A 25,405-nucleotide genomic window follows, 5' to 3' on the forward strand; every position below is an offset into this window, starting at 1 on the left:
CATTAAATAGGAGGCGGTCCAGTTCAACAATTACAACGATCAAAATGATTTCGGGCGTTTTGTGCTAGAAGAACTGAAGAAGAAAACTTTGAACTTGAGAAAGACAATTCTTCAACATCATCCCTACTTGCGTGCGAAGCTCGAACCCTCTAGTTAAACTTTTTGTGGCCAAAAAATAAGAAAATATAACAAAAATGACCATAAAATGGAGAGGGATGGAGATGGAAAGTTTCGACCTTAGACAGGAAAACATCTCGCAACTAATTGAACCTACATGTGAAATTTCATTTTTCAGTCGCTTTTCGTTTGACCTGCAGAGGTGAGCAAAGGTCAAAAACCACTTTTTTTGCACTGCGACCCCTCGAAATATTCATTTGTTTTCAACCAAACTCTAATAACATCAATCCGCCGCCAAAAAAGCCATATATGCCAATTTTGAACCAAATCGGACCCATAGCAATTGCTCGAGAGACGAAAATAAGAATTGTAGCTGTAATAGTTTAATTTTTCTTTGAAAAATTCGATTAAAAACACAAAAATTCTAGAAAAAATATCATTACTTTTCAGCGTAATCTCCTTTTAGCTTTTACCAGCGATATTCAATAAGTTCGATACCCTTTATATAATAAGAATTTTCAAGCTCTTCAAAATAGCCATTAACTGCCGACATCACCTCTTCATTCGTGGAAAATCTTTAACCCCCGAGCCATTGTTTCAAGTCTGGGAACAAAAAATAATCCGAGAGGACTAAATCTTGCGAATAGGGTGCATGGAGTAGTAATTCAAACTTTAATCAATTAATATTGGCCATTGCAATAGGAGATATGTGGGCTGGGGCATTGTTTTGATAAAACAACATTTTCTTCTTATCTAAATGCGACCATTTCTGCTTGATTTCTTCACTCAAACGTTGCAATAAGTTCGCATAGTCAATTAAAATGTCTCATGTCCAAATTTTCAGTTAATATGTGATGTACCGCACTTCTTGAAATGCCTACTATGTCTGCTACTTTCTGTCGACGATTTTCCAGTACCGCTTTGTGCGTTTTCTTCAACATTTCGTTGGCCACTGCGATGCTGGTCTTCGCAGGTCATGCAGCCTCGTTTAAACTGTGCTACCCAATATTTTATTGTTGATAACGAAAAATTTATCTTTTTTGCGAAAAAATCACATTTTTTGATATATCACAGTCTTCTTCCAAATCCACGATATGTCTATCCGATATTTAAATAGTCCCATATCTTAGCTGTCATATTCTATGTTCTATAACTGCTCTGATACTGTTCTACAGTTAAACCATAGTTGTTGCAAAGGGAGGAAATTAAACAGTGTCGTTGAAAAACCCTCCGAGAAGATTCACAAACAGTCCAATGACCTTAGATGAGTCGGTAAAGTGATTAAGAGGTTTTTCTTTCATCATTGCTTGATAAGGTAAATAGAGAAATTATAAAAAGCGACTGCTTTTGACGGAAGGCTTTTCCATTAGAACAATAGACCTCCTCACATTTGGGTGATCGCCGTGGCTAAAATTTACAAATTAATTGACCACCAATGTTATTCAGTAGATCCGACTCCCAGCGATCTTTTCTGTTTCTTAACGTTAAAATCGTTTCAGACAACTTTCTTAATAGAATAACCAGAAATTGTGGAGGTCAAGGTAATAGCAAAGGTGAAGGCCAAGATAATATTGGATGAACAATATTCGGACGGAATCAGAGGGATAGTTAGACTGGGAAAGAGCTAATTGCCGAGGACTTTAGAAAGGATCGAAAACGTTTAAGATGAGAAGATTTTCGGATTGAATAATTGGACAAGTTCGAAAGTGCGGAAAGCATATTTGTGTGAAAAAAAATGATTTTAATTGAATTAGACACAAAATTACAAACATATTTTTATTAAAACATAAATAATATCTCTACAAAAATGGAAAAATTCCAAAACAATATCATGAATGACAGTATTTCAAAGGCAGAAACATTTCTTGAACAATCAATTTTTGTACACATTACAAGTTATTATTATTGATTAACTTCTTTTCCGTTTCTGATTTTATGTAATGCAAATTTTATTTTTATATGTATGTAGGATTTTCACACATGAATGGAACTTAACTTGCTCGTGGTAGTTTCTAAGAAATTAATTGACGAAACCGACAATCTTACAGTATGCTAAACACCAAACAGATGTTACGAATGCGGTGCCTATGTTTCCTATAATTTGTGGCGACCCGGTATAATTTACATTCATGTTAACAGTCGATAAGTAAAGATGTTGTTGACCTTCAACAAATCAACATTTAGATGGTTAACCTTCAAGTCCTGAACTAAATTATATAGAGTTGTTGGGTCGTCAAAAATTATAAGAAATAGACTATATTATTGTGAACAAATCAGTATAGCCGTAGCATTCGTTTAGTTAGAAGAAAAAGGAAAATTTAAAATAGAAAAGCAACGAATTATTAAAGTTGTAAAAACCGCGTTTTTAAGATGAGTTAGAACACGTGTCACTGTCGTCCTTCGACATCAAAAAATTGATAACAATTTTAACTTGCAAACTGTTTGGAAAACTTAAATTTGGTAAGAGTTGTTACTTTGATTTCCATTGAAAATTAATTATTGGAAAAGATAGTATGTGAAAAATTGTCATTGTTTAATTCGCTGAAGATGTAAAAGAATATGGGGGACCTGTCTTGAAGAAGCTAACAGAAGTAGACGTCTGTAACGGTTCCAAACAATTGAAGAAGAGGTATATATTGAAGATATCGTACAATGAAGTTAAAACCCAAAAAGCATGCCAGCATTTTAATGGATTTTTCTAAGAATTTGAAAGATTGAGTTTCAGGAAAAAAATCAAAAATTACTTTCCTTAAAATGTCTCAAAAACAAAAAAGATGATTAGAAATCTAGAGATTAAAATTTATAAATTTCGCTAGAAGTTCATTAGTTCAAAACCTAACATGAATGACTATGGAATGGTACGAAAAAAGTATTGTTCAGATAAGATGTAATCTTCCTCAAATATATATATAATATAAATTTATAAACTTATTTAATAAGTCACAAAGCAGTCAAATCAACTTAAATATACCATAACATTGTAATATCTTGATTTGATATTAATTTTACATAACATATAAAAAATAATAAAAATATTCCTCTGTTTAATCAAACTGGCATATGTGCAAAACTTGAGCTTTTGAATTAATTTCATGAAAAATTTGCTTCCCGTCTATTTTCATATCGAAAACCGAGATAAAAGTAAAAAGAACCGTCATTTATTTTAATACATTTCAATAACAAAGCTGACTGTCCAATAGACGTCGTCTTCTACAGTGAGAATTATTGTTTTTTTGCATGAAATAAATTCCTGTTCCTGTGACACATATTCGAAAACTCAGGTGAAAAATACGAATTTTTGCAGGGATGCCGGTGTGATTTCAATGCCACGCTTCTTCATTGCCTTAGTTTTAATTTAGTAATTAAAAAGGGTTGATATGTTTATTTTGTGGTGTGCGTCGACGACGTTTACAACCCACCCACAAATATCAAATTATACCGCGGATCACCAAAACTGAAGTACGTAAAGAGGAACTCAACCCAAGCTTCTCGTATCGTATCGAGCACTAGATCCACAGCTATCTAAGCTGTTGAGGCGACAATAGAATAAGAAACAGCTGCCCCATTAACGAATAGTTTACACCAGATGTATCAAAACCAAAGTTAACATAATTACGTTAACGTCATTATAGAGCATGCTGTAAAAATTCAGCCTGAAAAACGAGCAAAAGAAATTTTCGATATAAATTTGATTTTATTTTGTAAACTAGGCGTTTCTCAAAGTTTAGCAGCTTCACATTTTCAAATGAACCTCATTTTTATATCAATAGATACACGAAGATTGCGAAATATAAGGCAAAACTATCTGTATAGATTGTGATATCAATGCGAAGAATTATTAGCCCTCACGGTAAATCAAGGCTTTATGTGGAAATATTAGATGATTTCTTGGTGCCAGAACTGCAGAACTTTTTCAACTATAACCAAAAAACATGTTTCCTGCAGCCTCGCGCACGTCCAATAAGTCTTTAATACAAGAACGTGAAATTTTATTTGGAAAGTTGTTCTCCAAGAGAGACAGCATAAGCTGGCCTTATCGCAATCCTTATTTAACTCTTATGGACTTTTAAGTTTGAAGCAACGAAAAAAAAATGTATTCTTAGCAAGGAACCGTGTTCCATAATATTGGATTTTATATCTTGTGGAGGAAAGGAAGTAAATCTGTGCATTTTCGTGGCGTCCAAACAAAACTGTTTGGATGGACATTTTATCTGTATGTGACCGAATCTGACGTGAAAACTAGTCATTTTGTGTAGACGACAGGAAACTTAAAGGAACGTACTTTCATCTGTGAAACTAAACGAGCCATTTTCCAAACAAACGATTAGGGCCGATGAGAATAATAATTTGACGGGAATAAAGATTATGCTTAGTGTTTGGGGGGATTGGAGGAGTTTTGTGCTGCTTGAACCTGGACAAACTATTATTTTGCCTGAAAGTAACGTATGATCAATCGGAAATGCGTTAATTATTCGACAAAAATTGAAATAGTTTACTTTTATTTCTGTAAATAGGGTTGAGAAAATCACGTCCAAAAACCGAAGTTCTACAGTGAAGAAGTCACCGACCAGAATTTTTATTAATCAATTCTTTTCAAGTTACTTTCAAAACAGATTTTACTTTTTCACCCACCTTATACCAACTTTTCTTTTCATTCTGACTTGATACCCGTATTTAACTGATTGGTTGATGATGAAGTAGCAAAAGAAGTATTAAAATTCACGACAATAATTTAGGAAAGAGTACTGACTGACGCGAAGAAAGTATTATACTACTCCGATCTGTCCAAATTATTGATTCCAGTATCTACTATCAACGACTGATACCTCTGGAGCAGACCATTGGAAAAAAATTGATCTATAGGAAATTTTCTTTTTCTTCCATTACCTCGGTGCACACATCTTTAGAGATTCAGAGAAAATTAAAAGGGTTCGTGCAGTCGAACTATCATTTGTTCCGATCTCTGTAGAAGAGGGTTCACGTTTCCACCTAGGAATCGCAGAAATAACAGGTTCGTGATTCTACCAGAAAACTAGCACTAAACTCTAATTACTTAATCATAAAGTTGTGCAAGCGGGTAAGTAATTAGCCTCACTAGTATATTCTCGGATGCGGCTACTGTCGATTTGGCTATAGTGGTTTTAGTAGTGATTTTAGTGGCTATAAGAAAAATGGAAACCAAATCAAGAGGGCGACTATCATTGTTGGATGGCGACCATCAAAAACTGGTGGAACAATTTTTAACATCTGCTTTTCATAAATCATGTCCAGGTGCCTTGATAACGACGACCATGGATAATAACGCGACATATGTCTATAATCTAGTAGAGAAAGATTGATGGTGCGTTAGGTAGCTGAGATCGCGTGAGTCGTATCCTGCATGAAATTTTGATCAAGATCAAGGCAAATATGAATCAATTTTTAACGTTATTTAAATTTCTGGTTCGTTTCTTGATAATACAGGGGTCGACTGGTACACACGAGAGACCAAAGAACAGTCAAAGTAGTGGACTTTAGCCGCGAATGATTTGATCTACATAGGGAAGGGCAAAACGGTGACTAGGCTGTACAATGTACAATTATTGGGCCGATTAGACGGGAAATTGAAGAAAAAACGACCCCGTTTAGCAATGAAAAAAGTGCTCTTCCATCATGATAACGAACCGGACCCTCCTCCTTCCTAGTCACGGCCAAACTGCCGCGTCATTCAACGTATTCTCCAGATTTTGCCTCGTGTGATATATTTTTGAGTCCAAACTTAAAAACGACGGAAAAAAATTGAGTCAATTGAGAAAGTTATCGGCTACTTTGCAGACCTCTAGTATTTTCCAGATATGTTAAAAAAGTTGGAGCATGACTGCGTTGAGTGTATAGAAATCTCTTAAAAAATAAATTGCTACTTTTCCAAAAAATGTTTGTAGGCTAAGTACTTAACCGTCCAGATATAAAAATATCGGAAATAAAATATACATTACAACTTAATAGACTGTACAATTAGAAAAACGTTACTCAGTCAATTACAATTGGTTGCGTTTCCGAAAATTTTTCACGCATGGCTGATTCATTAACAATCAACGTCATCGGTAATGCGCTTTCTATGTCGTCATTCTCACTAACAGAAGCGCAGAGTATGGTATTTAACGGAGCACCATCATCAGTTAGAACTGTTATGCCATCAGACTGCGCCATATCAGATTCTACAGACATTATATTCGTAATTTTTGGTAGCACGGCATCTTTGTCATTACTTTTATAATAAGCTATAGGTGTTATATTCGTTACTTTCACCATTTTATTTTTATTGCCGTTATAACAATGTTCGAGATTCAATCTCGATTCATCTCTTTTGTACGATCTATTGTGAAGCACATTCTTCTTTTTCTTCTTCTTCAGTACCGATTTCAATTTGTAAATTTTCTTTCCAAGTGTCATAACACCTTCTTCGAATATTGGTTCGGTATTACAACTAGAGATTTTCTTCTGACTCTTGACTGGTTCTAAATCGTATAAATTGCCGTCAATATTAATGCTTACTAAATCAGTATCCAATCTATTATTTTTCCTTGTTTCTATTTCCTTTAAATTCGTCTCGACTAAATTGAAAGTTTTACCTCCAATATTTATTTTATTCTGATGATTTATACTTTTTCGACCAACTTTACGTTTTTGATGGAAATTTTTTTTAATGAGGGGGGCTTCGATGTCAATCATAGGTGTAGGCTTGTGCGTCATTGGATTTATAGTAGATATTGGTACTGAATGGTTACGGTTTGGTATACATCTCTGAAATTCGAGAGTATCGATAGAATCATCAAACAAGTTTTTGCTGATAGTAATATATGGTCTTTGAGACTCGTGTATAGATGTATTGGCAATTGAAGAATGTCCTGCATGAGGATTTGAGACTATAAAACTGCCTGTGGTTTGATTTTTGAAAGAATTTTGTAACTGTAATCGAGCACTCTCATTTTTTGGTACCAAAAAATAGATTTCTCCATCAATAGTAATTGGTGAGGAGTTTTTTGGTACGTTAGAAAAGGTAGACGAACTATCTTCATCTATTATTAAATCTTGTGATGTAGATGGAAGTGTATTAGGCATCAAATTAGGATTAACTCTTATTAAAGGGAATTCACGTTGTGGTGGTGTATTAGATGACGTAGCACTTTGTGAAGTAGCATTAGAAATTGTAGGATATACTTTCTGTATTTTGACATTAGGGCGAGTATGAAGACCATTCGAACTTTCTAAAGATTTGTGACATAAATAGGTTGATTCTGTTTCGAAACTTTTATCACATATTGCGCAAATGAACTTTCTATGTAAACCAAAGGGCGTATCTTCAACTAAAGTATCCATTTGACTTGTTTTTGAAATAGAAAGGGGATCAGATTCTTCCATATCATTAGTTTCTTCTATTTCATCGTCTAATATTTCAATATTATTATCGACAGTTTCCTCAGAATCGCTCACTGAGATAACGTCTTCTTCAATGTCTTTATTATGTTCATCATTATCAACTTGTACACTATTTTCGACACTAATAGTCGAGAGATCTGATTCAGGTGAATGTGGGGATGAAGCAATACATATTTCTTCATTACAATTGGTAGACATATTGGCATAACTACAGGTTTCTTCAATAATATTGTTAATTGCTACATTTATGTTGTCGATTTCCTCGAATATTTCATTTAACCTAAAATTAATTTATTATAACATAAACGTAATCAGAAACCGAGTATCATCAATGTCATTTTTAAAGAAAATACTTGAAGGAAAATACAAACATTTTATTTACATTCTCTAAATACTGTAATACATATATAAAAATTAACTTCATATACAACATAATATAAAATAACGGCATGAAATGGGGCGCAACTTAAAACTATTAAAAACAATCAAACAAACATAAATAAATGTAAAAATTAAACAACATTGAGTTCTTTAAAATTGATAAGGTTCAACTAAAACGTTCTAGTGACCCAGTGTAAGAATAAGATACACAAAAAACTAAAAGTTCAGACGAAAGATGGAGCCATCGTTTGGAGCATATACAACACTTCTATTGAATCTAAAGCCCAGTTCCGACAAGGATAGTGAATTTGTGAGTCATATACCAAAATTTGACTCTGAAATGAGGAATGAAGATAAAAAATGAAATACGAAGCTACAAGAGATTTGATAATATTTTGCGTGTCCATTTTAATACGACTATCACTTGACGCTTACACTTGACTAGTCTCAACGAAAAATGATCACTGGCGTAGAGCTGCAAAGAGAGAGCATCAAAACCTGTGCAAGTTCCCGTAAATATATAACTTTTTTTAAACAGAATCAGCTCAGCTTTTCAACAGGGAAGATTGGGGCCAAAATGAGGCTATCGTATATCCAAGAGCAGAGCTAGCTGATACAGAAGTTTATAAGCTCTGGATATCTAGGCCTAGAAGTATTAGAGGCAATGAAATTTCCGACGAGCTAGCCTCGTTTAAGCGCAAACAGGACTCAAAATCACAGTTTGAGAAGCACTTCCAAGATGTGAGACAAGGAAACAGAGCTAAATAAATAGACATGGCTCTAATCGTGTTAATGTAGCTAGTCAAAATTGTAAAATAATTTCTTCAGACTCTTAAGCGGAAATACTCCAGCTATGGAGAGAGCTACTTAGGTCTATTCACAAGTTATCACAGTTGTAACACCAGCAGGGCCTGGTTGTGTGGAATAGAGCAGGAAGGTACGATACACATCATCTGGACTTGTCAAGCTTGTATCAACACAAAAAAAAATGGGTATGCTTTAAATCCCGCGACAGAATTATTAATGTGGAGAACCAATATTTTCAAAAAAAAAGGTTATTCCTTTCCTGCTTCTGGTACATACTTGGCATCTACAGAAAGTTTCCCTTACAGAATTGAGACACTCCTGTTCACATGACCGAATTTCAGACATTTTCACTATATCCAAGAAAAATTACTGCTCAGCTTTGTAAGAGTAGTGCGACGGGTCTCCATCGCGCACTGTTGCACAAGATCATCACCTTCGGAAAAGTGCCTACACCAGCAACGCATCATCAGCATACTCATGATGTTCGACCCATGGAACTGACGATAAATTTTTGCTTTGTGCATTCAACTTATCGTATGGAGTAAGAATTAACGGTAAACTTAAATAAATACAATCAGATACGCAGACTATACAGTTGTAGGTAATGTATGACGACTTGAATGGATCGCAATGCCTTTTAAACGCCATTGACAGAGTGGGAAGGGAGATGGGGCTAAAGACTGACTGTTCTAAAACAGTACCATGCTTGCCGTACCATGACACACAGCTACAGGTAAACGAACAGTGTCCAGTTTCAAATATCTTGGTTGTTACATTACTGAACAACTGGATTCCGATAAGGGAATAAAATGTAGAATTGAGGTAGCATTTTTTAAAATGAGATCACTCTTCTCTAATGATAATTTAATATTTCCCTCCCATTAATCGCTTAGAGATAGATACTGTTGACAGCTATGCAAACAAACAATACAGTCTTTAACAGAGCAAATGTGGTTCATGAGTTGGTGGTTAACATTAAATGCAGGAAAATAGCTTATTTGGGACACACGATGCGTGGTAGACGGTTTAGAATCATCCAGTTGACTATGGTATGTCATAGAATCGAAGGTCGTAGAGGAATTGGAAGGAAACAAGCCTCTTGGTTGAATAATATTAGAGAATGGACTGGGATAAGAGAAGCGGGGCAGTTATTTAGATTAGCTCAAGATAGACCTGCTTATCGCCAACGTTAAGGGGACTTGATACGGCACGCTAAGAAGTAGCATTCAATAGCTGGGAGTTTCTATTTCATATCACACGACCTGTCTGGCTGGTATATGAATATAATATTCTCTAAATGTGCCTCATATATTTATTGCTCTATAATTATCTGTATATTGTCAAAACGATTTTAAAAATATTTTTAGTCGTTACTTCGAGAAGTTCGCCATGTTTCTGTTCTTCTTTGTTTTTTTAGAAAACGATTTATGAGTACCAGAGATTTTACAATAATTTGAAGAATGCAATCGAAGACTTGACTTTGATTCGAAAACATGTGTACATTGCTGGCAAACGTATACACCCGGGCAATCAATTGGTTTCAATCTATGATATATACTTAATAAATCCGCTGGTTTTCTTTTAAGAACATTACATTTATGAAGTTTCTCCAGATGTGATAGAATTCTTCGGAACGAGTAGAAATAATGCGGGCAAAAGGGGCACATGAAAAAATTATATTTGTACTTATGTTTGCACATATGTTTGCATATATCGTGCGTGTCCTTATACGTTCTGTCGCATATTTTACAGCAAAAAATACAAGTTTTATTGTAGAAAGTATGAAAAGCAAATTTTTTGAACGTTTCTAGATGTATATCACAAGTTTTGCACTGGAAATTTAACAGTGAAATAATAGTGCCACAAGATTTTTTCGTAACCCTATGTTGCTGAAATTCTCTATCTACTAAATTATCTGTATTTTCTTTAATCATACTCCCAAAATCACTAGATATAACAAGAACTGTTTCGTTTTCATCGATTCCTTTCAATATTTCTTCATTTTCAAACTCGATTATTGTACCTAGAACTTCTCCAGCTTCATATTCTATTACTTTAGTGGAAGTTTCGATACATTCAGTGAATTGCACGTTATTTGTACTTGCACATTGTTCTAAAAGTTGTAATGGAATCGAAGAATCTATATTTTCTAATGGAATACTATCTTTAGACGTTTCGTCGTCTTTACATTCATCTAAAACTACGGTTTCTTCTATTACAAAGTCGGGAATCACAGAATCTACAAGAATTTCATCGGATTGATACGGAAGAATCGAAACAAGATTTTCAATGTTATTTACAACTGAATCTTCACAATTAATTACAGATTGTTCATCGTATTTCGTTTCCATTACTTTTTCCATGATACCTTCGTTATCAGTGGGAAGTCTTTGGTGTTTTAATTCTAAATAATCATAGGTTATTTTATCTTTGGTTAAATTATTGGTAATGGCGCTTGGAGACGTCGAAACATTGTTATTATCACTATCTAAAGCTGATTTTTTTCTTTTTCCATTAGAATTTATTTTCCTTAATACTTTTGTTATACCTCCCGTATCGCTAATTCTTGAATCTTCTATATAAAAATATCCGATTTCTAATTTTTTATCATTCCTAATAACTTCTTCAATTTCGTTTCTTTCTTCAATATTATTATCTGAAATTGCATCACTATTTTCAGTATGCATTGAAGAAATACTTTGTCTTTTTCTTCTCTGGCTATACAATTTCTTTTGAGATCTCAAAAAGTTTGTTTTTATTCCTTTTCTTTGATTCTGCATCATAGCCGGGTCGATGGGATCATCAAGTTCATCTTTGTGGGTTTCTTTATGTTTGTACAAATCAAAGGCAGAGTTGAATTTTAACCAGCAAACGTAACACACGTATTTGTGTCTACCTTCTGGTTTCAATTTAACACTATTATTAACAAATTTCAGATTTTTATCTTGTAATATATCAGGAAGGTCTACGTAACATCTTCGAAGAGGTTTATCGGGATACCTTTTTTCAAATATTTCAATGATTGCATCCATTTTTGATCTGAAAAATATTAGTAATATAATAACTTTAGTAAACTATTAGAATTATTTATTAAGAATGGTAAAAATATTTGCGCAACATAAATAACAACCGGAAACCTATCTTTTGTTGGCGTGAAAATTTAGTACAAGGAGATAACTATTTAAGTAGTACATTAAAAGCATTTAATTTCCACCAGTACTAATTCAGGGGGAGTGATATACTTAGGGGTTGATAAAATGAGGGTTTTATCAACAATTAATGACAACAAATAGTATCACCATTCTTATGTTTCCTTGTTCACCTTTTCTTCGATTTCAAAAATACTGAATTATTCAATAATTTATCCAAGTTAAAGCGGGTCAGACTGACGTAGCATTCCTTCGAAGAACTCGGTCTAAGTAAGTCTAAGTTTTTATACCTAAAAAACAGAAGCTTAGAAATATTACGAAACTGAATACAGACTAAAAGAGCGAGCCTGAAATTATTTTAAAAATTTATCCCAGTTGCATATAATTTAAATAGATATGTGTGAAAATTGAACAACCACAAAATTGATTTGCACGAAAAATCAATTTAAAAAGAATAAATTATGTGAACAAATCGCTTAATACGCAGCGGGAACAACTTGGATTTCATTCGGCATATAAAGCCGGTGTCACACGATGCGTCCAATGCTTCAAACGTTCGTATGATTGTTCGTAATGCGCATGTCCATCCAACGTCGGCCTTGGAAAGAAGAGGAGTACCCAACAATGGAACGAAGTTGGAACCAACACTTCGGTACAACTACGCACACTTCTTGTCCTCTTGCGCGTGAATACTACGTGTTTTGTATGAAAAACCAATATCGTATAATTTATTTTAGAAGAATTCATACCCGTAGTATGCCGTTCATCACTTTTTTGCACTGTTTTCATTTCTTCTATCAAGTTTAGATAAGGTTCGTTCGTCCAATCTTCAGCCCTACATTGGAAGTTGAATATTATTGGATGCATCGAGCATTGCATCCAGCCTTCCTTTCAATGTTCAGCCGTACGTTGCACCGCGAATGTTGGCGCAAACGTTGGATGCATCGTGTAGTATCGGCTTAAGAAATAAAAATAATTCCACGAAGAAACGGTTCTGTATGGTGCTGTTGAAGCAATACGTTGCTTGTGCAGGACAGATTATGTGAGAACCAAACACATACTCTGCTTATTTTTTTTAATTTCCTCAATTGTCGGACATGGATTTGCTCATACTTCTGCCCTTAGCATGCCTTTGTCTAATATTGGTCTTTCTAATCGATACAAATCATTGAGATCAAAATATCGAGTCCGACGAGCGAGGCATCAACGAACGTCTAATGTATATAATTAAGCATTGCTATTGTTTGAATTGAAACGATTTCAAATTATAGAAAAAATTAACGATCAATTATCACTTTTCAATCTCCCAATATATCACTTATACATATACTCAGATCAAATGTCTGGAACCATTGGTCGTATTCGTATTGAGCAGACCATTTAATACAAATCGCCGATTCATATCCGGCTCAAAAGACCAGACAGTCTAATTTCAAGTGTTAAGGTATTGATATTGAGCATGTGTTCAATACTTCACATATAGTTTCAAAGGGTATGACGGATACAAGATCCAATGTAAGGTATGATTGGGTTATTTCGCAAGCTAAAGAGCTAAATTGATTGTAGTGTCAACGGTAAAGAAATGAAGCTACTAAGACTGTCTTACTACAATAGATAGAGTTGTATTTATTTAGTGATACAATTCAAAATTTGTTCTACATCAATATGCAGTGGTAAACAATTAGAATATATAATGTGGCGAGGTTAGAGTACCAAAAACACGTTTACAAGAAAATCTATTCATTAAATTTGATTTTAAAAATAAACTACAATACAAAAAATTAATAATTTTAAAAATCCTTGCTTGCTTTTTCATATTTTTTACTCTGCAACTCTGTGTATTGACTTTAATTGAGGATTGTTTTTGAAGTTAAATAATTTAAAAGAATTTCAATACATTTATTTAATCAATACTGCGCTACGCACTATAAAAAACACTACACATACGACATAAATTACTGAGTAATATACTGCTGCTAATTTAAAATTTCTTACCAAATTTCAAACGAAATTAAAATATAATTTGATTTAAAGTCCTTTCGCCACCAATAGAACATGAAATTTATCGGATTATAATGAAAATTAAGTCATTAACTATACTATCATTAAATCGTAATTTTTTAAAATTTTAAAAGTTAGGTATTGAAATTTTCCTTTGAATTATACATTTTGTTGCTTGGATGTGGTTGAAAAAGACTTAAATTAGTTTTTCCAAACATGCACCTTCAATTTTTTGCCATAAAATATATTATTTACGCTACACTTTTTTGAGAAATAATCTTCATAAAATTGTACATAGCAAGTGTTTCTGGCAAAATATAGCACTCAAAAACATCCTGGTTTCTCCGAATTTGGCCCAGTTTGGTACGGGTTTAAGAAATTGGAAATTATGGAACCAACAACGTTTAACACAAACTGAAAGAAAATCAAAAACGAAATGTTATGCTTTGCACATGCCATATACAGAGTACTGTTTAAAAATTCGACTAAATTTTAATATTTTAATAAGTTTTTGTTTTCGCAACAGAATATATAAATAATTTGTTTTTAATTTTGTTATAATGAAACAATTTGTAACCAGCTGTAATTCCGTTTTGTGAGGTACATTTAAAAATTTTAGGTATCAAAATGGATAAAGTGGTGATTTATGACATTTTTAACTGTTTTTATTTCACGATGTTTTAAAAACCTGTTAATATGTCCGGGTTCTGAGCTTCAAAAACCTGGGTTTTCACGAATTTTGTCGGGTTTGATTGTCAAACTTTACAGAGAACCACCCTAATCATGATGTAATAAATTTTATTTTCCATTGGAGGCGAAAGAGCTCTTTCAATTGACAAATCTTTTTTTTTTCATATTTAGGGAATTAAACACGCGAAACAGTTCAAAACAATTTCAAATGTAACATTTCATGTACATACTAAAATAATCAATGCTATATTTTTTTTATATAAAATACCATGTATGTTTTTTAAATCTTTAAAACATTATAAATCATGACTTAATTCACGTAAAAAAATGTTCTAAGCCGAATCTTCATCTTAATAAATTAAAAAATAAGAAACTGAACAGAAATGAACATTCACAGGTAAATCAGCAGATAACCATCATTGAATAAACACAATTATCCTCAAAAGGTAAATGTTTAGATGGCTAATTTATATCTCAACACAATAGATCCAAATCAATTAAACGAATATACTTAATTCCATCTTATTTTGTGAATTTAACATAATTCGATCCAGACTCTCGCGATGCGCTTCCTAGAGGCTATCGATGCGAGACTTAGCGAGACGAGGCTACAGAATTGCTAGCCATCCACACTCTCGATTTAATCTATATACACGCTGTCACGTCTTTCGACTAGCGCTCGAAAAACCGGAGCGGAGTAAGGCTACACCTTCATTAGATCCATATTTCTCCCGATCAAATCCGATCCGACATCTGGCCACTATACAATGCCTACATTGGCTACATCAAATACATCTAAGTTACTATGTATTGACGTCAACTCACCGCCATATTGAGAACGAGCATTTTAGCGGTTTAGTTTTATTAGACGATTTGAAAACTTGGTTTAAATGAGATGATCATATCAAATAACATATTCATTTAATTATAATTAGTAAATAATTCGGTAAATGGTAGAAAAAACAACTAAATCAATTATGAATTCAAAAAAAATCACAGCACATTGATAACATATCAAATTGCACATTTTCTAACTAGAGATAAGTTTCTTATTTATATAATCTACTTCACACATCACATAGATATTAATATATATTCTTATATGTCTTTTTCTAAAGAAATCAGAAGTAATTAATGTCTGCATACAAAATAATATCAAGGATTCTATTAGAAACATACTTTGGTTCATTTCACAGTTACGATTTCTCGTCGACAAAACATTTTTTACAAAAATAAAATATAAAATTTTATAGAATTATTAAAAATTGGTATTTTACACATTAGGTAAATGTGTTATTAGATGTATTTATATAAAACTAGGAAAATAGTGAGGTTCAATAAGAACTCCTTATTGAACTACTTTTCCGTGCTTTCCATCATTAGAAAAACAACAAATTAGAACAACACAATAAGATAAACGTTGTAATAATGTGTTCTTTTATATTGTAGTTTCCCTGATGATGAGAAGAACACTTCCCGAAAGTTTGGAATGGTAGTTTAATAAAGAGGTATCATACCATCAACAAAGCTGGCGAAACTCCTCTGCAATAAAACCTAGAAGCGATTAGTACCAAAATTCAGAAGATAAACGACATCCATATCCATATTCAGTACAAAACGAACTCTGACGAACTATCAGACCCTCTAGAATCCTCAAGTGAAGAGCATAATTTAAAAAAAGTTTTTAAAATCGATCTACCTATCTGAGATTTAAATTTATCTACGTATGAACCATTATCTGTAAATTTAATGACGCTAATCACCCATAAGGTCGATTTTATTATCAAATAAAAAAATACGGGTGGCTATCCTATTTATATTCAACACACTAACACTTTATATGTGAAACAATTATAGCCGATTCATAAACTTTCCGTTTGCCGTTACGTAATAAAAATATTCATAGTTGCCGTTTTAACGTCGCAGTTTGCCGATCGGTCCGCCGTTAGTGACTTCCAAAATAAACGGATTTTATGTTTTCCCGTCATCCGTAACATCTTTAGTAGCAATAGAAAAGAGTCAATCACAGTTTGCATTTGTCACGTTTGTCCCAATAAAATAAGCTCTTATTTTCCATAAATACTGGATTATAAAAAAAAACACAAAGATATAACGAAAACAAAAATTTTTTAGGTTAACGAGAGAAACGTCAAACGTCACCCGCAAATGGCGAATGTAAAGTCGAGTTTATGAATCGTCCTTTATGGCGCTTAATATGGCATGAATACCAAATATGAGGAAAAACTATAGAAGGCAACTGTATTGAATAATAAAACCAAAAAAAAATATCTTTTTTGCTAGCCTACGAGTTTTTAGCCCACCTGGAGGTTTTCCTGATACTGCATTCAGAAACTAACCAGGAATTATCAGTCGGAATGGTTAATTCATTTTTGAAGCTGTTGGTTCACGTTGACGCTGCCCCACAAATCATCCCGAATTGAACATTTCCCGTTATTTTTGTGAATGACGAATTCATCGTTATTATTAGCCAAAAATTTACAAACAGTGCAAAATAACAATCTATGTTGAGAGTAATAGTGACTTTTCAATTGCGATACTTCGCAAAATTGTTCCGGGCAGTAATTACAAGAATTTTTTTCCATGTTGTGACACATTAACGAAGTGTAATTTAAAATTACTTTAGGACAACTTTTACATAAACGAGGATATTTATCAATGTTATATTCCTTAGTATTTTCAACTTTTATGTCTTTGAATAGTCCGCTGCTATCTTGAGAAAGTAAAGACGACAGAGAGATTTCCGTATTTTGTATAGTTTCATTATTTCCTTTTAAATTGTGACCTATTGTTTCGAAAGAATCATTCGTTTCCTTTTTGAAGGATATGTTCTGAGTGGATAACATTTCAGATAAAAGGGGATTCTTAACAATACCTATTTCTTCTTTATCGTTTCTCATATTTCGACTAGTATTGGAATTGTTGATAGTTTTAACTGTTTGTTCTATATTTTTTTCAAAATTGAATAAATTCGCGTCTCTAGAAGTGATATTATCTAATGTACCTTTACTTTTACACAATTCTTCAAATTGGTTCAGACTGATGAAATCTTGATCTTCAAACATTTTTGTATTAGCTTCAGGTTGTACGATAGTATCATCAAATGGATTGCTTGCAATAATATGAGTGGAAGAATTCGATGTTTCGGGTAAAAATTTAGTTCGATCGACTTCAACTTCTGGAAGGTTTCGAAGATCAGAAATTATCAGTTGATTGTACTGATTATAATTAGTAATATTTTGAATGTTATTACTATTCGCTTGTTCGTAAGAATATTGTGGTGGTTTTTGAGAATTTAAGTTAATACTTCTATTAGGATACTGGTTGTTTTGAGGATGATAATATCTTGGAGATGAAGTAATTGCCGCACTATTTGAAACTACTATTTGACCACTAGGTAGTCTTATATTCCGTAACCTAATTTGTGGGTTAATCTGCCGAGGAAATGTAACGGTTTTGTTATAGTTAAGTAATTGGGCGTTATTTACATTACAACTAATTTGCTGGATATTATTTTGTTTATTAATATAACTAATATTGTTTAAATTATTACGTATAGAGAGATCAAGTTGTGCTATAGATCCAGTACTTAAATTTGAATTATTATTCACTATATATGAATTAGTTACGGTTTTATATCTATGATTGGTACCAATAGTAGTTGGAGCGATACATGTATTCGTGGAAGAGCTTGTTGGAGTCGATTTATACATTATATTAACATTATTTTTATTCACGGTCGGTGAAGTTTTGTTAACCAAATCATCAACACTAAGAAAATGTTTAGTATTATCGGTAGGTTCTTGCTTAATTGATTCTTTAACAGGAATTATGGGGATGCAAGTTGGTTTATTCTGAATGGCTGGAAGTTTGTAAGTAACTGCATAACTTAGCGGTCCCGTTCTTTGAACTTCCAGAGAAAAGTTGTCAGGTGGAGATTTTTTCTCTTTCATTTTGTTAATTTCAAGTCTAGGTAACGCAATTTTTTTAATATTATTAATATCATTCATATTTTTAATACTAATTCTCTTCATCTTATTATGTTTTGTTTCATTTTCCTCCTGCGCTATAACGTCAAGATGTTCACCTTGAGAAATGAGATCCATTTCCTTATGGAAAGCAGCGTGTGCATCGAATTCGCTTTTTGTTTTGAAAGTATCGAAACACAAATCACACGTTAATTGGTTACTCTTTAATTCATTCATTTTCTGCTTAGCTTCTTTTTTTCGTAATTGTATCTTCTTTTTTGCTTCCATGATTTTTTTTATGGCGTTTTTGCTATGAGTCCATATATGTCTCTTATATTTCAACGAATTCGACAGCTTTATTTTACATAGTTGACAGATATATTTCTTGTCTGGATGTTTGCTGTTGTTTAAATGATCGATAATGTGAATAAGCATGGCCCATTTCGTTTTAAAGCTTTTAACGCAAGTAACACAAGAAAATTTACATTTAACTTTGTGCGAATTTATTACAAACGGATCACCGAAGCAAATATCGCAACTTTCGCATCTATAAGTTGCATCAGGTTCAAAGACTTCTTCATCTAGTTTCTCATTATCTTCCTTAGTAGTATCTTTTTCTATATCTGTTGTATTTTCTTCCCGTCTTTCATTTATTTGCTCGATTTTATCGGCATCTTCATCATCAACTGTCAAATTAGTTTTACATCCGTTTTCGTCGTTTTCCTTTTCTATATCATCTTTATTCTCGTTTTCATTTTGTTTACTATCTTCATTCGGATCCTTAGTTTTTTTACCACGATCTACCCTATACATATTTCTTTCTATTTTATATAAGAATTCGCATTCATTAACTAAAGAAATATAGTCATCATCACAATAATAATCTTCTTCGGTTTGGGATTCGTCCGATCCCGAATGGACATACTTGTGGATTTCTAAATCTTCTAAAGACGAAAATTTAGACATGCAAATATAACAGGTGTGCGTTTTCTTGCGATCGTTAGCAGAACCGATAATATTGAAGTCGATTGTGTTATCATATTTCAGATCTATCAAATGAACGTACGCTTCTCGCAAACATCCAAATTTTCTTAATATTTCCCTATCATCAACTTTGGCGTGAGACCTAAAAAAAGTTATAATTAGTATCTTCAGAAGATCCATACTTCAATACTTACTGTATTCAATTTAGATAAATAAGGAGATCGAAAGGATTGCAGACAAATCACTACATACCATGACTGAATTAGAACTAAACGCTTGGACAGCTTTCTTCACTAATACGCAGAATTTTATGGATTGAAAATTATATTGAACTTGTGAAAGACTTTGCTTCAATCGAAATTAGAAGATATGAGCGAAGAGCAGCTTCAAGACTAACGTATCATGAAAGGGTCCTAGTAACATTCTGGGATAAGGAAATGATATCTGACTATTGTTGGTATATGATAAATCATTTTTCAAAAGTCTATATATCAGAGAAGGTTCTTAAAACCTTGCAAAACATCAACGTTTGTTACTAACTGACACAGAGGGCTCTTCTTTATAACCCAGTATTACATGAAGCTGAATGGCCTCAATCTTAATATGAGGATGGAATTATCTTTACAACTCTTGCTGTTTTGCTATGAAATCTTTGATGATTGCTAGGTCCATACAAGGAAGTATCTGCTTAAAAAGCATATTAGCTACTATGAGAAGAGACAAGCATCGGAAATGCCAAATATATTGAAAAACATTAGCACCACTAGCAGTCTTTTCCTTGACACTTGCACGTTTTAATCAAAGGATGAAGTTTATTTCGATTAAAAAATGCCACTGATGATAATATAAGAAAAAACCGATTGTGGACTTGTTGGTTGTGTACTACCCAGGTCAATAATCAAATTTTAATCAAAAATCCAACATATCGTTGGATTCCTATTAAAGAGAATGAAGGTTCTTTCAAATAACCAGGACATTTTTCTATAATTCAGTCCAAGATCTTCCCTTTTAACATGCACCGAATGCCATTTGGTTTCATCAAGATGGAGCACCACTTTCCGATAGATAAAGAGGCGCGGCCAACGCGATCACCTGATCTTGAACTATTAGATATCTTTGTATGGGGATACGGGAAGGGCTTTCTGTAAAAAACTAAACCTTTTGATTCAAATAATTTGAAATAACAAATAATGTATTCGATCATGTAATTCACGCTTTGTTCTTTTTAGTGTTTTACATTTAATTACATTATACGTTAGTTTTTGTTTGTATTGGAGCGAATCAAATGATTTCATTAAATTCTGGTGTTTCTGTTGTTCCAATAAACTTGAAAAGGATTACATGCTACAATAGAGAATAAAAGGACTTTTCAAACGATGTAATTCAAGCCTATAGTTTCCATTCCATTTGAAATTTGATATATGATGGTATTGATCGTTTCTTACAACTTTTGAAATTGATGACAACAGACGTGTTAAGGGAAAGGCAGTAAATTATATTGAAACAAAGGAAAAATGGCTATTAATATAAATATTAATCGAGTAAAATGATTAAATTTTTCATCGTTTCACTAATGGATAAAGTGTGGATAAATCTTTAAAGGTGATTATAGATAAATAGAAATATTAACAAACAAATGTTTTATTTTACCTGATGAGATTTGTATACAGTAATAATATATTATATCAATTAATTATATATACATAATGAACAAAAAGGAACATACAAATACAAAATATTTTATTGTGTATGTTTAACCACAGCAAACACTTTAAATAAAGTTAAAACTGAGATTTCTGAATTGTTGTATGTTAACGTATATGTCCCTCGAATCCCTAACGTTAACAACTTATCCTGCTGCTTCTAATATTGATTTTAAACTCCGTGTACTTTATCAGTACCACCTTCCAGTGGTGGGTCGACTTACATTTAAATTTCAGCCACACAAATTTAGTTCTGCCACCTACCAATCGTGACTCTAGTGTAATAAAAATCTGTCATTACTGTCAATGTCAATTGTCAAAATAAATAATCATATGTTCAAAGGCTTTTCTGTTGTGTGTTCTAAATAGGAAGAACTTTTTTTAAAATCCATGCTCAAAATCAAATTATCGTTTGCGTGAAAATCATTTTCTAGCAGTGATCTATCAAATTTCTTTACCTCTCATCTATAGTTTCTACTTTAATTTATGACGATCACAGTTACGTTAATCCAAGAACATTCATATACCTCAAATACAAATATAGTAGACTGGACACGTGAATTTTTAGACTTTATTACTATTAGAAAAATTGGTAATTTTGAAAAATTAGGTATTTCGACTGTAGCCGGAGCTAGTGGAACTTGTAGAGGAATGGTAATGTATCAAGTTCATCGAAAATATCAAAAGTGAAAGTTTGAAGAATAACATAAAGGAGTTAAAGACATTGAAGATGTGTGAAATAGGAAATTTGAGTATATAGAAGAAATTTTAAATGGTGTAATGAAAGAATTCATTAATTACAGTTAAGAAATTATCAAGGTACAGCAAAACTATATATAGGATGAATCTTCTGCTTTTTTTAGTACAAAAGAAGTCTCTACGACTTTTTATTTCCTCAGGGATAAAATGATATAGTTTATTCATTGTAATAATAGAGTGCTGCGATATTTTATGTATCTCTGGTATCAATCTCCAGATTGTTCAAAGGATTTTTAAAATTATTCCCTCAAAATCTCAGCGCAATTTCAAGTAGAATGTTGTGAATCAAATTCAGAGTTTTTCCGCGAGGACCAAGATCCGATAAATTGTAAGGCGTGATGGAACTATGGTACAAATGGCATTTTTTAATACTTATTTTCTGTTGTCTTTCTCAATTGATTGTAGTGACTGTTTATCATTTTTTTGAATATGTTATTTGTAAGTATTTTCTTTTAATGCATTTTCCGTTTTTAAAAAAATCGGCACAAAATTTTTTATTGTATTCAATACCCGACATTAAAAACTGCAATTAAATACTTTCGACATTTTTTTTCACCTCTTCACAATTTTTGTGGGTGTTGAAAAAATTATTTTATATTGGAACTAACAAATTAAAATACCTTTAGATAGATTATATCCTCAGTTTACTTAAAAAAATAAATAGAGATATTATAAAAAATGATACAACAAAATCATACTTGACTAAAACAGAATAATTATTTATTTCCTGCAGACTCATTATTTTCTTCAAGACTTTTACATTCATTACTTTCATGCTTTGCAAATTCTACAATTACCTCAGTGGTAAAATGACATTTCGAACAAAAAAGTTCTCTATGTACAGAAATATAATGAGTCTTCAGGTCAGTAACTTTACAAAACTGATGATCACAGCGTTTGCAATTAATTTTATTATTTTCATGACTATTAAATGAATCTTGATCGTAAAAAATTGATTGGCAATTAGAGCACGTCTTTGGAAAATCCTCGTTACTTTTCGATTTTTCGGCTATCGTATGACATTCGTCTTCCTCAAAATGATCGTCTATGTCATCCGGTTCAGGTTCGACCTCATCAGTTTCACCAATCTTCTCGTTCGGTTCAATTTTTAATAAGGTTTCGTCTATAATTAAATTTTTTTCCTCGTCGGAAGAGTCACTATCTAAAATAATTATTTCATTTAATTTCTGATTCAGTTTACTTGCTTCACTTGTTGTGATGATTTTGTCGTAAGATTCGATGCTTTGTGCTAAACTCATAACACGTTCTATTTTTGGTAGATGCATGGATGTTTCGGGTATGTTTAGAACACTAGCTGATACTGTATCGATAGTCGTACTCGGTGTAATAGATGTGGAGGTTGGAGGCACTAAAATAGATGGGGATACTGAACTACTGTTAGATAACAATATGTGGGTAAAAGGAGAAATGGGAGGATTCGTCGCATATGAATTAGATGTTGAAAAAATATAAGGAATATTCGAGGTAGAAGGTGATGTGGAAACAAAACTGGAAGTAGCAAATTTTGCTTGAGAAATAACTGGAAAGCCAACTGTTAGGGGATTCAATGGAGTAGCCACCTTTGACTGTTGAAAATTAGTACCAGCTTTATTAATTGGTTTAGTAAAATCTAATTTTGGAAGTAATCTTTTTTTTCGTTTTACTTCGTTATTTTGATATACAACTTTAATTTTAGAGGAGATTTTTCTTCGTTTCTCTTCTAATTTTTCTTCTTCTATATTAGGTAAAAATATAGTTTTAGATTGTTTGGGTTTAATTTCGTTAGGAGCAATCATCTCCTTGATCGTCGCCGTTAAATTTTTCTTATTTTGTGTTGAACTAGTAGATGGTAAGGAAGTGAACGTTTCAGAAGGAATATTCTTTTTTTGAGAAGGACTGTTTCGAGGTTTTTGAATAGTTTTTATTAATCCTTGTTTGTCTTCGGAAATTTTCAAGCTACCGTCTACCGCTTTATTAGTTTCGTAAGAGAGTGGTTGAGTGATCGAATCTAACTGTTTGTGGAATTCCGTATGACTATCGAGTTCTTCTTTGGTATTGAAAACGTCGTAGCACAAATCACAAGTGAGTTGTGTTTCAGTATCGTGTTCTCTAATAACAACATGCGTCGTAATTATTTCGGTCGGTTCCGTATAAGCCGGTTCGATGTGAGCTTCTTTTTTATGTACTTTTATTTCGTGTCTCTTCAATTGGAAACAATCCGCGAAGTTCTTGTCGCATAGTTTACAATTATATAGAGATTTGGAACTGTTTTGATTCTTGAAAGCGTCGTTTTTATGTTGCATTATGTGAACTATTAAAGCGTATAGAGTGTTGAATTTTCTATTACACAAATGACAAGAAAATTTACATTTTGCAGCTGAAGGAGGTATATGAGTTTTTGCTTCATCGGAAGTTGCAAAAAAAATATTACAAGTATCACATTTAAATGGGGTTTTAACATTATTTTGTGTAGTTGTATTTTTTTCTAAACTAATAGTGTCTGCATTTAATGCTTTAGGTTTCACTTTATTTTCTTTAGTATCGTCTTTTTGAGTTTTAATAGTCGTAGTAGTAACATTAGAACCTTTTTTTAATTTTCTCTTTTTCCCTTTGGACTGTTGAGGTAGTTCGGGATTTTTTTCTAATTCATCTGAATTCTTCACTTTCTGTTTAGCATTATTTTCGTCTGTACAAATTTTATTGTCCTGGGAAGATGTATCTTCTTCGAAAAGATCATCTTCACCTTCTGATTCCGAATGTTCCCTTTTATGTTCTAATAAAACATCTAAAGTTGCGAATTTCTGCATACATACATAACAGGTATGGATTTTTTTCCTATCCAATAAAGGTTCTTCATGATTTAGTTCTGATTTTTGGTTGGGAACAAAAATTGATTGTTTTTCTTTTGCTATAGGTTTTTTTCCGTCAATATTTGTCAGATATATTGAAAAACTACGAATTTTAAAGTTTCCTACTTCAATAGACCTAAAAAAAAAAGAAAATTATTAATTTTCACATGAATGTATTTTTTGTTTGTAAGGAAAACAGTATTAGTTCGATTAAGTCACTATCAGAAATAATTACATAAAAAAGTTTATTTTAGTAACACTTACAAAATACTTATTACACCTTTACAGCGAGTTACAATAAATATCATGAACAGAGATGGCCAAAGAACAGATGATCTTGGCGTCGAGGAAATGCAACACCAAGATACTGATATGTTAATCCCCGTCTAAAACGGACAGATCAACTATTAACTCTGAGTTCTCCAGTATAGCACCAAGAAAAGGGGACAGAATAGATCCTTTGGGTCGAAATATATATGACATCCCAATATCTACATACATACATGACCAGGTTAACCTTGATCTTGCATATATATTCTGATCTTGATCTTGGAGTGTAA

The 25,405-nt window shown here is 32.6% G+C and overlaps 1 protein-coding gene across 43 annotated transcripts in view; it reads right to left on the minus strand.

Annotated features, from left to right (window-relative positions):
* Positions 1–25,405, minus strand: part of LOC130897056 (zinc finger protein OZF-like) — a 287,205-nt gene that overhangs the window by 215,053 nt on the left and 46,747 nt on the right. Inside the window, exons 5-6 of one of the 43 annotated variants that reach the window (XM_057805572.1) lie at positions 12,047–12,163; positions 7,896–11,763 (exon numbers count right to left, since the gene is read on the minus strand). The exons of 37 other annotated variants lie outside the window; for them this stretch is intronic. In XM_057805572.1, the coding sequence (XP_057661555.1) occupies positions 10,095–11,763; positions 12,047–12,163 (1,786 nt within the window). In that variant the 3' untranslated portion in view covers positions 7,896–10,094. Of the gene's footprint in view, positions 1–1,879; positions 7,817–7,895; positions 11,764–12,046; positions 12,164–13,758; positions 19,677–22,699; positions 24,982–25,405 lie in introns of those variants that run through there. 5 more of the 43 variants (XM_057805571.1, XM_057805573.1, XM_057805574.1 and 2 more) reach the window with 5 other exon arrangements.

This window comes from Diorhabda carinulata, chromosome 8, assembly GCF_026250575.1.
Source record: "Diorhabda carinulata isolate Delta chromosome 8, icDioCari1.1, whole genome shotgun sequence".
NCBI lineage: Eukaryota > Metazoa > Arthropoda > Insecta > Coleoptera > Chrysomelidae > Diorhabda > Diorhabda carinulata.